The sequence below is a fragment of the Pleuronectes platessa genome, chromosome 3, assembly GCF_947347685.1.
Source record: "Pleuronectes platessa chromosome 3, fPlePla1.1, whole genome shotgun sequence".
In the NCBI taxonomy this organism is placed as follows: Eukaryota; Metazoa; Chordata; class Actinopteri; order Pleuronectiformes; family Pleuronectidae; genus Pleuronectes; species Pleuronectes platessa.
The window spans coordinates 15240227-15253212 of NC_070628.1; the positions used below are offsets into that span (position 1 = coordinate 15240227).

Sequence of the window (12986 nt, forward strand, 5' to 3'; positions counted from 1 at the left end):
CAGCTCAAACGACAAGGGATGGAAAAAAGGTCTGTCACACCTGGGTCATAGCAGTGGAAAAACAAATGTATGTAACTAATGATTATTTTCATTATGATTAATTGTCAGAATTTATATAATGATAATTTACTTTTTAGAAAATAGTAGGAAATAGCATGTTCAACTTCTGTCTCAAATCTGAAAAACATCTCCTTGTGCCTTATTTTGTCCAACCAAAAGCCCTAAATGTTAAGATATATAACAAATACAGGAAAAATCAATAATCAATACATTTAAGAAAAAAAAAAAACTGAAACAATTAATTATTAACAGATTTGCCTGTTATTTATCTGTATGTCGACTAGTCACTACATTGACTAATCATTGTCGCTCTATACACGTATAAATACAGTGTGGAGCTTACTGATGTGTGTGTGTGTGTGTGTGTACATGAGCCTGTGAAAGATCCCTGCCTCAGATAAGGATCTCAGAGATCAGTGTGGTTTTAATGCCCCCTCCAGTATGAGATGTGATCCCATTAGCTGGAAACAAAGCCTCTTTGCTGCTAGTGATAGGGCAAATCTGTTCCTGCACCATGAGAGGCAGGGAGGAAAGGGAGGAGGAGGAGGGGGGGGGAGCACATCTCCCACTCTCATTTCCGGACTGTCCAGCCAGCTCACATTCAATACATTTTAGGTGCTGAAGCTATTGATCCGTGCCTCTCTCTCTCCCACACAAACAAGTCTTCCACTCACATCTGTTTTTAAGTGCATTACGTTCCTAAGCCCTTCTGTCAACACACACACACACACACACACACGCGCAGACAGCATGGCGATGTAAAGCCATCCATTTAGTTTTTCCAAGCAGGAGCAAACAGACCACTTCACCTCCATTACTGGTGCTTTCATGGTGGGGGAGAAAGCTTTCCATCTTTTCAAAAGGAGTGCTTCGCTCCTTTGTAATATCCTGTAACGACGTCCCGAGCATCCTCCTGTCCTCCTCTGGTGCTTTATCAAGCTAGTTGGACGATTGTGGAAATATTACAGCACAAGGATTTCCCTGACATTTATAAAGAAATATTGGTTAAATAGAGGTTAAATGCAGAATCAGAGCAAAACACTGCAGCAAAAAATTCTGATAAAACCACTGAGAATTAATGCTGTAATGTTTGGGCTGGTTGCATTGCGTTCCAATAAAAGTGCAGGTCTCCAACTCCATAAAGATCACACAGGCAAACACTGACATCAATTCTCATGCCAAACCAAATGTGGTCCACAGCATTACGCCACATGGTGAAGAGGAATTTTGCATAATAAAAAGGTCAAGATTGTTTACGTTCCCTACCCTCTGCTGGAACTCCGCCTGGGCTCCACTGATACTATTCATTAAAACAGCATCTTTGAAGAGCTGTGAAGCAGCAGGATCTCTGGGCTCCGATGTGACCAACACTGCGGGTCGACTTCATACAAATTGGTGCTGCAACAAATTACTGTTGCAATTCCTTCTCGAACCTGAAGTCAATGCCTGGAGGTGCAGTGTAGCAGCTACAGTGGAACAGCTCCGTGGACACCGTGGATTGCATTCAGAGTGGACCACTGCAATGCTCCATTTACACAGCATACAGGGTCAGGCTCCGGCTGAGAAATGTGGAGGTATTTCCTGCAGCGCTGGGAATGGACTGGGCCCCAGTGGTGGCCCCTGTGCTGCAGATACAGCTGCAAATACCTGCATAATACTAAATGCAGCCTCAGTTTACACAAGCAAACTGGTTAAACACGAAAGCATGGTTTAATAGATGAAGAAGCATGGCGGAGTGAAATAACGCAGATTCCTTGATAAATGATAATAGTATCATGCATGACGACTTCCTTGCACCACACTTGTGCACAGCAGGATACGATCGTCTCTGCATTGCTGTGTTTTTTTTGCACAAATAGACCCCCCACCAACCACACACACACACACACTCACACTCACCTGACCAACCTCGCCGATCCCTCCCGAACCGTCCATGCGGGGACGCTTGCACTCCGCGCCGGCCGAGTCCACCAGAGCGGCCGCCGTCTGCGCGTCGGGCTCCGGGTCTCCGCGCTTCATGCCCCGCACGGCTGCGGGAGCGCCGCCCGGGTTGGCGTGCACCCCGGCCATGGCGTCCAGCTCTCTATCCCGGTCCATGAGACCCCGGGACACGGGCAGCATGATGGAGGTGACGTCGGTCGACATTAACATTTAAAAATCTTCTTGTTGTGACCTCTCTCTCTCTCTGGGCTGAACAACCTTCTGTGCACCTTTAGGGCTGCCTGGAGTTAAAACAGTCTTTTATTATTATTATGATAATAATAATATTAATAATAATAAATGCAGCCAGGTAGCTTCTCGCTGCACAGGGCCTTCTGTACGACCCCCTTAAGAGTTGATGTATCTGGAAATGTCTTTTTTAATCTAAAACACTAAATTAAATAATTCAACTCCAGCGGTTGAAATGGAAAGAGCGTCCCCTGGAATAAACGTCGGTGTGCGGGCTCGATTCCCAGCCGTAGCCCCCTCGTTCGCTGACCGCGGATCTGTTTACTGCGGGGCTGCCTGAGAGGCCTCCGTCTCTTCAGATCACAACAAACCACTGGAATAAACACCGATGAAAAAGCAGGGGCTCCTGAGCACAGCCTACCGCCTGCTGTCCACTGGTCCTCCCGGGCTCTTTTCCTGTTGTGGTTGTATTTTCTCTGGAGCTCGTCAGCGTGATTCCTCAAGACGAGCGCGGAGCCCTCAACATGTCTTCCCCGGTCGCCTCGTTCCTCTCTCGTCTTATCAGGCTCCACATAGCAGGGCTCGCTCTGGAAGTCGATCCGCCTCAGGAGCTTTCTCTTGCCCCCATGATAGTCTGCGAGGCTCCGCGGAAAAAAAGAAAAAAGGGGAAGAGGGGTTTCAGTTTTTTCTTTTTTTTTAATAAATAAAAAACAACCGGCGACTAAAGGACGCACGGACAGACAGAGGGGCTGCGGTGTTTCCCTCTCTTCTTCCTCCTCCTCTTCCTAATCGTCTTCCTCTTTCTTTCTTTCTCGCCTATTATTTTCTTCCCCCGCTCCGTTTCCCGGTGAGCTGTGGCAGCGTGTTGCAGAGAAGGAAACCGTCCTCTCTCCCTCCTCCTACTCTCTCGGTGGAGTCATTCCCCTCCTCCTGTCTTCCGCTTCTCCTCTCTGAACGCACAACCAGGCCGCCATGAGTACACGCAGTGGTGCCGCAGTGCTTCCATACATTTCACTCAGTGTGTTTGTGTGTGAGTGTGAAGGCCTTCAGACACCATGCTCACACTCTTCCTCCTTTTAAACCTTGAAATAAAACCATCATCTTCACCAGTGGTGCACAATTCTGCAGAAAAACATTTAGATTGTACATGTTTCTATTCTGCTAAAAGGTCCCTTTTATTTCCCCTGCTGAAGGGAATGGGTGTACCATGGAGTCCGGCCCCTGCAACATTTCATTCCTAACTCATTACACAACCAGAACACACAGGCCAAGGTCCCCTCTCTCACACACAAGCCCAGCTGTGAGTCATGCAGCATGCAGCAGCAGCCGTATGTTCCTCTGGCATTTTTATTGCTTGGATGACACCCAGTGGTCAGGAGCCACCAGGAGAGGCAGCGCGACTTCAAAAGGCAATTTGCTGCAGCTAATTACAATACGAGCTAAAGCAGATTTTTTTTTTTTTTTTCAAATCCTAATCCTGATTTGTAAGGATTTAAATGGGATGGCTGCCATCCCCCCTTCCCCATTTCCTTTCTTAAAGTGATAGTTCATATTTTACAGTACAAGACATCAGTGAGTCCACCCAGCCAACAACTAGTCCTGCACAGAACCCGACTTACCTGCATAATTAGGGCCCGAGCACTGACAGACAGTGCCGGTATTATTGAAATTGTAAGCTTTATTTTTTTTTCTTCAGGCAAATTAATTGGCTTTTTGAGGGCTTTAACATGTTCAAATTCTTACCAAAATTTGCGGAAATTTTGAAAGTAGTGAAAATGTATGTATTCTGGAGGAATGTTCAATGGGCGTGGCCAAATCACCACCAGACTTCTGTCTCATGATCAGAGTCCAAGCCTGAACAGCTCTATGTGCAGGGGCTTGCATAGGTCAGTCAACTGTGAAGACCAACATCATTTACCCCTGAACCAGCGCGGAGAATGCTCTCCCTGGGCCACAGGGATGAGCCAGCCCCACGCTACTACGCTGCCATGGGTGGAAGCAGGTCACCAGTGGACACAGGAGCTGGGTCTGAACTCATGGGTGAGGATGGGGGGGATTTTGATTAGGGCGTAACAACTGTTGCACCAGTTTCAAAAGAGAGATTCGCCATCTCGACTGTATTCAGAGAATCTTTTCAAATTGAATGGCGCTGTTTGACTCATTACGGTAAAATCAGCTTTGTGTCTTTACTTTCACAATTCGATCTTCAAACATTTCACGCAGTCTTTTTGGTTTGTTTTATTTTTATTCATTTATCACCCAACAATTTGCAAGCGCTTTTCAAAAGCACAACAGAATTCCACACTATGTCTCGTCTTCCTGGGGATAATGGAAATGAAATGAAATTACATTAAATAGAACAAAATTAACTATGACAAAATTAAATTAAATTAAATTATATTAAATTAAATTTGATCAATATAAAAACAATTAAATTAAATTTTTTTCAAAATGGAAAAAAAAAAAAAAAATGCGCGCGCACATGCTGTGCAGAAGCCGGTGCGCAGATCCTGCGCAGAAGCCCACTGCGCACATTCTGCGCAGAAGCCCATTACGCACATCCTGCTCAGAAGCCCATTGCGCAGGAATTGCGCGCGCAGTTTTTTTAATTTTTTTATTAATTTATTAAATGTAAATGTAATTTTTTTCTGTTTTTTATTTAATAAATTTAAATTGACATAGTCTAAGATATTTTGCAATGAATCAGTGATGATATCTCAGCCAAGGTTAAAAGTTCAGTATATTGCAGGTATGAAGATGGGAGAGAGTGGGGCATGAACCCGGGACCCTCTTATTCGAGAACCATCACTTTACCGACTAGGCCAGACCGCCTGCTTATTCCCAAGCGGAAGTAAGCAGTATAAGAAGATGGACAAATTATCGTGTGTGTGTGTGTCCGTGTCTGCCCCCTGCTGGCTGCTTGATTCCTCTGCCAACCCATCTCCTTTGGTACTCTGTGTGCAACAAGCGTGTGTGAGGGTGAAAATGTTAATTAATTCCACTGCATACAGTACAAGCGACACAAAAGTTTTGTACTAAGGAAAAAACTTCCTTCAAAGTCATACACAACACAAAATGGATGATGTGTACACAGTTGTAGCGATGGTAGATACTTGTGTATTCAAAACAAATGAGCTGTTAAAAGATCTACCTCTCAGTAACCGTCAAGTAAATAAACTACAGGTCTATTAGAAGAATGTAGATAAACAATTAATATTAGAAGAAGAGAAGAAGAGAATTTCCTTCTCAAACAGAGAAACTATCTAAATGTGAGAATGGATTTAAAAAGGAGGGAAGGGACATAAAATGGAGGGATAGTCCAAAGGAAGCAGAGAAACAACACATCAAGGAATAGCATGAGAGATGGATGGAGTTGATAATAGTCCAATAAAACCAAGTATATTACCTGTCAGCTTCCCTCTTAAAAAAAGATAAATTATCAGGTGCACAATTCAGAAAGCACGGCAAAGTAGAGGAGGAGAAGAAAGAACAATATAGAAGTAAGAATCAGCCCGATTGTGGACATCATTGTTTATTTTTGTCGACATGACATGATATGCTATCAGTACAGCGGATTTCAGACTCCTTTTATATTTTTTATTACATATTTTTATTGTTTTTTATAGCTTACAATTTTGTGTGCCTGTGTGTGCATCTGTATACAGTATAAAACTTCTTGGGGATGCATGACAGTTTGCGTGTGTGTGTCGGGGGGGCGCCAATTTGAAATCTCGCCTAGGGCGCCAACATTGCCATGGCCGGCCCTGTCTATGTGTCAATATTTCCTCAGTCATCATTTATTGTTTTCAGGCAAAACGCATGCAACGCTTCAAAATGCGAAATTTTAGAAATTGTAATTTATAGTTGGTACTTTCAAGGGTTGAGCAATCCTGGTTATTATAATTTTTTTTTTCAGGCAAATTAATTGGCCTTTTGTTATTATACATTTTTTATTTAATAAAAAAATATATATATATTTACCTCCCACACAGAAGCGGACTGCGCATCTCCTGCGCAGAAGAGGACTGCGCAGGATTAATTTAATTTAATTTAATTTTTTTAGGGCCCAAACACTGGCAGGCACTGACAGACAGTGATTACTATTGAAATTGTAAGGAGCATGTGAAATACCAAAAGACAAAATGTGGAGGTGAACATAGCAGAGCTGTGTAGGCTATTGATGACACAAAGGTAAACAACAAACACATATAGCTCTATTTTATTCTCTTCCATTTATATTCTATTCATAAATACAGGTGATATTCATTCTGGACTTGGGCTGCTGTAATAGCCGGATTTCCTCAATGGGGATAAACAAGGCTTGTCTTATCGTATCTCATCTTGTAAAAAAAAACACAAGTGTGAAAACACCAATTTGCAGTTTTATAGAGGACAACATGCTGGACTAGTTTGAGCCTTTTACATTCTATAAAGTTTGTCGTCTGATGTGGCATGGTGACAGCAAGACTTCAGGAAGTGACTGCACCCAGACAAGAAGTAGACCTGCTCTTAACTTCAATTCTCCACATAAACCTGTTGTTTATAAGTGAGCTCCAGAGGATCTGTCAGACAGATTATTATCATCACACAGAGTTGGACCAGCTGTATGACTGTTTCCCCTATAGTTTCCTAACTTTAACTTAAACTAAGATAATCTGAATTAAAAAAGATACGAGATGTATTCAAGTTCTCATGTCAAAAGTTAGGAAAGCAAAGCAACATGGCATTCAGTGGAGCTCACATCCACCAAGGCAGAACAGCCCTCCATGATTATGTAATTCTTTTAGTAGAAATAGAAAAGAAAAGAAAGAATTTTGTCCCATCCTTAATTTACATTCCCACTTAAATGTAATGGCCTAGACCTCTATAAAGTCTGGTGGAAATGATTGGTAATGTTTAATGCTGCTGACAAATCAAACAAACCGACCAACAGACACAGAGGTAAATATTATCTGGTTCCCAGAGGTTGTCAGAGTATTTCCCAAACAGTTTCTTACATTTTTTAAAGAAGTTAATTGTTCACATTCTTACCCATTTGTGTAGATGAAAATTCTTATAATTGCCTGGCGTTTGTTTATTAAGTCTGTGAGGCTCTTTGGCTGAGATGCAAAATAAATCACATTTACGTTGTTGTACACAAAACCTAATTACCGACCAATTAAAGTAGACATCTCCCCTGAGCTGCACTGTACTTTATAGTGAGAGGCTATCTGACATAATACAAGACATGAAGGGGGGGGGGTCTTGATTAATTGATCTTGAGGCCATGTCTTGTCAGGGGCCTTTGTCAGTGTGTCGGATATTGTTCACAAATTAATTTGTTTAATCCAATTAACAACACAGTAAACAAAGGGCTCTGTAATATTTCAACAAAAGAAGTGAAGTGCACCCTGCACAGTGGGGGCTGATTGTTGAATGCAAGCAGGTTAATCTGCTCATGTTTGCACAATCAAGCCAAGCTGGAAATATTCTGAAGTCCCCTTTCAAAACATGATTCGTCACTTATTCTGGGATTCAAGGAATATTATTAATATGTAAAGCCTTCAGTTCTCTTACTCAACTGTCAATTTTTAATGCTGCAAATGCAACACGATGAACAACAAAGAAGGCCAGTGTCTAACTGAGACTCAGTACAGAGGGGCCAAGTGTTCATGTAAACAATGTCGCCCCCCTTTTTTGATGGAGTGCCACTTCCTGCTGTAAAACCAAATGGCTGCAGGCTCAGGAACAAAAACACACACACACACGCCCTCAGCCTCCTTTAGGAGCTTTTTATTGGCAGTTCAATGAGTGCTGTCTGACGCCTGAAAAAAGAAAAGCAGGAGAACAGATTAGACACAGTCAGAAAGCAAAAGCAACAGTGGAGTATTTTAACAGGAGCTCAACACTATTCGAGCTCAGCTCACCAGATGATCCTCGTAATCCTCGTCTCAACCAACTTCAAGTGCTTTCCATGTCGTAGCTGAAAAACAGGAAATGGATCGGGCTTAATAAATAATTCAAAACCGCCCTCATTACTAAATCATTGTCCTGCTGTCGTATGGAGCTGCAGCCTCTGCTCGCTCTCAGGCCGACATCAGTGCAATGCAGCCCATTCATGGGTGTTTCCATGTAATCTTCCAGAGTTCACAAGAAAGTGGCGAGTGATTCAAGGACAGAGGGCGACTTCTCCTCACCGTCATTGGCCGAAGCATCCCTCGACACAAGGTCCGTCACGTGGTGAGCAGATCTCGGTCGAACACATGAAGTAGATCTGAGGGGTGAAAGAGGAGCGGGATTAGACAAGGTCTCCCGAGTGTGGGTGCGATGAAGTGTCATAAGCAGCTGCTAGGAATTGAGAATAGGCAAGAATTTGCACTTTAGAAAACGGTCTCTCCACATCTCTTCGTCATGAATGCTGCCTTGAGATTTGGAAGTTCGGCTGTAAATGCTTCCATTTCCCACTGCATCCTTTAGCCGAAATAAACGGTGAGACTTTGCACAAGGAGAACACACAGTTACTTCCACGAGTTTACTTTTGACTAAATTGGATCAGAGGTGAAAATGCCAACTGATAGCCTACGATAAGACTTAATTAACTACCAGGGGGCAAATTCATGCATGCTCTGAGCAGACAGCTGCATATTTGACCTGTCTTTCCTTCGGCTCGTACAAACTGTAAGAGAACCATGAAAATGCTTTAAGAAACAATCTGACATAAGGGGAAATACGATCATTTTCTTGTTGCAGAGAACGAGATAAGAGTGACACCGATTCCCAATGTGTCTGTAAGATGTAGAGCTACAGTCAGCAGTAGTTAGCTTAGCTTAGACAGAAAAACAGTGAAAAGGGAACAATCACCTGTGGACAGAGCCGGGCTAGCCGTTTCTACAGTAAACTGTATCTAAAGATAGAATACACGTCTTCAATTCCTCCTACTATCCAGAAACAAACGGCAAAACATGGTCCATATCCCATCTAGGAACATGGAGGAGGCACATTAGGACTTGTATTGCTTCACTTTTGGGGAGCAGTCGTGTCCATCTTTATATACTGTCCATCTACTGTCTATGCCAAGCTAAGCTAACCATGTCTTAGCTATGGCTTTATATTTATCCTACAGACATTTCCTTTTTCCTTACAGTAGAAATAATTCCGCCAGATTTCTAGTTCAGAGTCTGCGCAGTAAGTAGTAAATCAATAGCTACAGCTGGAAAATGATAAACATCACAACATAATCAAAAAAACAACTAAGAGCTATAATATTCCACGCAACCATTAACACTAGAATTTAGGAGACTCTGCTCATCCTTACCTCTTCATTCGGGTCCTTGAACTCACCATCAGGAAGGAACTGGAAGGTGCTGATGGTGAAGCGGCGGGTTTGACCCCGAGGAGAAGGTGGTTGAGGAGCAGACAACACCGCCTGGTGTGGGGATGGATCCAGGGGGTTGGGACATCTAGGGATTAACATTGGATTAAGAGGCCCACTGTCTCCTAGGTATACTTCAATCTCCCCGTTATAAATATACTCATTGCTGAGCTCAATATTTTGATGTTTCGACGCACCCATTGTAAAGCAGCACCCACACCGATGTTCCAGAGCGGGGGTAGGCCACACAGAAGTGCACCAGCAGCACCAAACCGGGATCCGGGGCGTTCAGCAGCCGCACTTCCAGGTAGAGGGGTTTCCCCAGCAGCATCTGCATGGGCTGGTGATACTGAGGGTAGAAGCTGCTGTACTCAGGGTCTGGGACATGAGGAGGTGTAATGGAACGACCGCAGATCAGAAAAGCAACTTCCCCTCACTTTAGATAAAGAAGTAGCTCTCCTGATCAGGATAAGTTCAAATCATTCATGTGGAACTTCAATTATCAGTTTCCGTTCATCCTGGCAGGAGGGAATTTGGGTTGCCGTAAAACAAACAATGCAAAAGTACATTTTCAGTTAGGCAAAAGGGCAGTTAGTGTTTAAACAAAGACCGTCTACCTTTGGCAATCCTGAGCTGGACTCCATGCATCTCCTGGGTCTGGACTCCAGGACCGAGCGTGGGAGTCTTAACCAGGTAGCTCACAGTCAGGACAGAGCCTGGCTGAAACCGGCACTCCACCAAAAACCTGAGAATGACACCAGCAATAAAGTAACGGAAATCTACGTATCGATGATGGCTGAAAATGAAGGAAATGCAGGGAGAGAGAAGAGGAAAGACAGAGACGATCCTGTGCTTAAATCCCACTGTAAACATTGTGATCTAACGGTACAGGTCTTACACCCCTGAGTATCTACTGTATAACGTATGTTTTAGTCTATGTCAGTTCATCCGTCAAGGTTTAACTTTAATAAAATAGGACGATTTTATTTCTAGGTATAAAAGAGGGATGGGGAAACATACGATGGAGGAGCAGGTAACTGAACAAAAGATCAGCTATTGCAGGCGTCTCTCACTAAACTAGATTTACGAAACGCTAAACCTGTTTGAAACATTAGTTGCAGTATTTCATTCGGAGTGAAACTGCTGCATCCTCTCAGCACTGTGGTACTTTACTGTGATAATCAGCAGCAGCATGTTCTGACCTGATGGGAGAATCTCTAGTGATGGTGCCGTGGTTGACACTGATTCCTTGAACCTTGTTCACGACCTCCACCATGTAGATGACCATTTGCCCCACCACCTGTCAGGACAGCATCACACACACACACACACACACACACACACACACACACACACACACACACACACACACACACACACACACACACACACACACACACACACACACACACACACACACACACACACACACACACAGTTAGTACATGGAAAATAACTACTCAATTGTCAACAACACAGGGGCGGATTCAGGGGCAGGGCCAGAGGGTATCATGCCCTAGCTGAAATCTGATTGGCCCCCTGAAGTGCCCCTGTCCTGTCAGTAGCAATAAATAACACTTCTCAAAACAAAAATGAAAATTTGTTACGAATTGGTATTTTCTAATATTTTCACCTAATGTGTTTGAATAAGGAACAAATTTAAAATTTATATTTTTTGCTCAAAACTATAAAGCTAACAGAAAACAAGGGATGACTTAAATATGCGGCTTACTGAATCCTGAATCATGCATTAATGTTGAGAGACACATGATTGGGCCCATATTGGCCTTGATTTAGAAAAATATAGTAATAGGGGGTCAATGGGACAAATTGATAAGCTATATCAGACTTTGATTACACTGGAAATACTTTTAGGGTGAGCTCATCGCTCGGTTTGATTGATGACGATATAAAGAATGTTCATTCATTACAGCTCACCACTCGGCGTGCCCCGCAGCTGTCCATTGGGATCTTGAACAAGGCATACTCAGAAGTGACTCTCTGGGGTCTGCAGGTGGAGTTGCTGCCAGCAACAAGCTGGGCGAGGGAGAGAGGCGGCTCGGTGATGGAGGCAGGCACGGAGAAGACAAAGTGGTGGTCAATAGTGCACTCTGAAGGAGGGAGGGAGGGAGGACACACGGACAAACACACGGACACACACACACACACGTAAAGGTCAGATGAGCTAAAAGGTCAGAAATCTCAGGAGGCAATTGATAATGAGACCCTAGGTTTCTTATACCCTTTTCACATTCTGTCTCACTGCCAGCTTGAATCATGCTGCGCTGGCCCTGAAAATACCTCTTCACATATCCAGCAGCTGTAGCTCTTAATATTTTCCGTACCCAAAACAGCTGGACTATACTCAGCGATGTGACGTGGACATGCTAGTGGGGGACAAAAGCTCCAGCTCACCATCCATGGGGTAGTAGCAGGCCTCGGAGTTCTTGCTGAAGCAGCAGCCCTTGGAGAGGCACTGTGGCTGGGACACAAACGCGGGTCCACAGGGGAGACGCTGATCGCTGGGAAGGCTGCACTCTGTGGGACGGCACGACAAATGTCAGCCTTGCAGTTAAAATACCTCTGAATGGAGAGGAGAAAACACCTCTTGGCAAAGTGAATAACATTACAAATGTGTAAACATAAAACCTGTCTACCTTTGCCGGGGCCTGGGACAACTAGTGGACAAGAAACCTGAGCCTCCCTTCTCTCATTCATCGTCATGTAGACTATAGAGATTATGTACAGGTTACCCTTTTAGAGAAAAATGTTTACACAAGAGTTATTAGGTAAAGCAAATGGTCAATTACACAAAAGGTCATGTGCTCAGTGTGAGATCCGAGTCAATACTTGCCTGCACGCTCATGTGGCACTGTGACTGCAGCCTGAGACTCAACTGGATTCTGCCATCTTTGCCTTTGCTTGCAGAATACCCACAGTGCTCTGGGGCATCCTGAAGGCTCATCGAGTTCCCTTTCACGTCTGAAAATAAGTCAAAATAGAAATATAAAATGCTTGTGTATTTCGAATGTTTAAAGCTTTTAGCATGAGGAGGACAAGGGTTTAAGGCCACATCCCTATTACTAAGTTTGACGTATGCGTTACATTGGCTATGGATATGCCACGTTTGCTCAGCCTGGCATCCAAACTATTCACGAGGACTCGAGAACTTGGAAACGCTGTTTGCCACGTTTTAGGCAGCAGCAATTTCTTTCTGGATGGGCGAAACAGATGTGTGAGAAATGATGATGGAGACACTCACAACCTCTGGCTGATTGAGTAATTTCGGTCACGATGTAGCCTTGCAGCATCAACAAACTCCTTTCACATTACCAACATTAGCCTCGGCGACCAGTGTAGAACGCAACATGGATAAAGAAGTGCTGCTGACCCTTTTGCATTTGCT

The 12986-nt window shown here is 43.7% G+C and overlaps 1 protein-coding gene across 1 annotated transcript in view; it reads right to left on the reverse strand.

Annotated features, from left to right (window-relative positions):
- rbfox2 (RNA binding fox-1 homolog 2) overlaps positions 1-3428 on the reverse strand; it is a 37374-nt gene extending 33946 nt beyond the window's left edge. Inside the window, exon 1 of the mRNA XM_053418392.1 lies at positions 1960-3428. Within this exon, the coding sequence (XP_053274367.1) occupies positions 1960-2211 (252 nt within the window). The 5' untranslated portion in view covers positions 2212-3428. The remainder of the gene's footprint in view (positions 1-1959) is intronic.
- Between the last annotated feature and the right edge of the window lie 9558 nt (positions 3429-12986).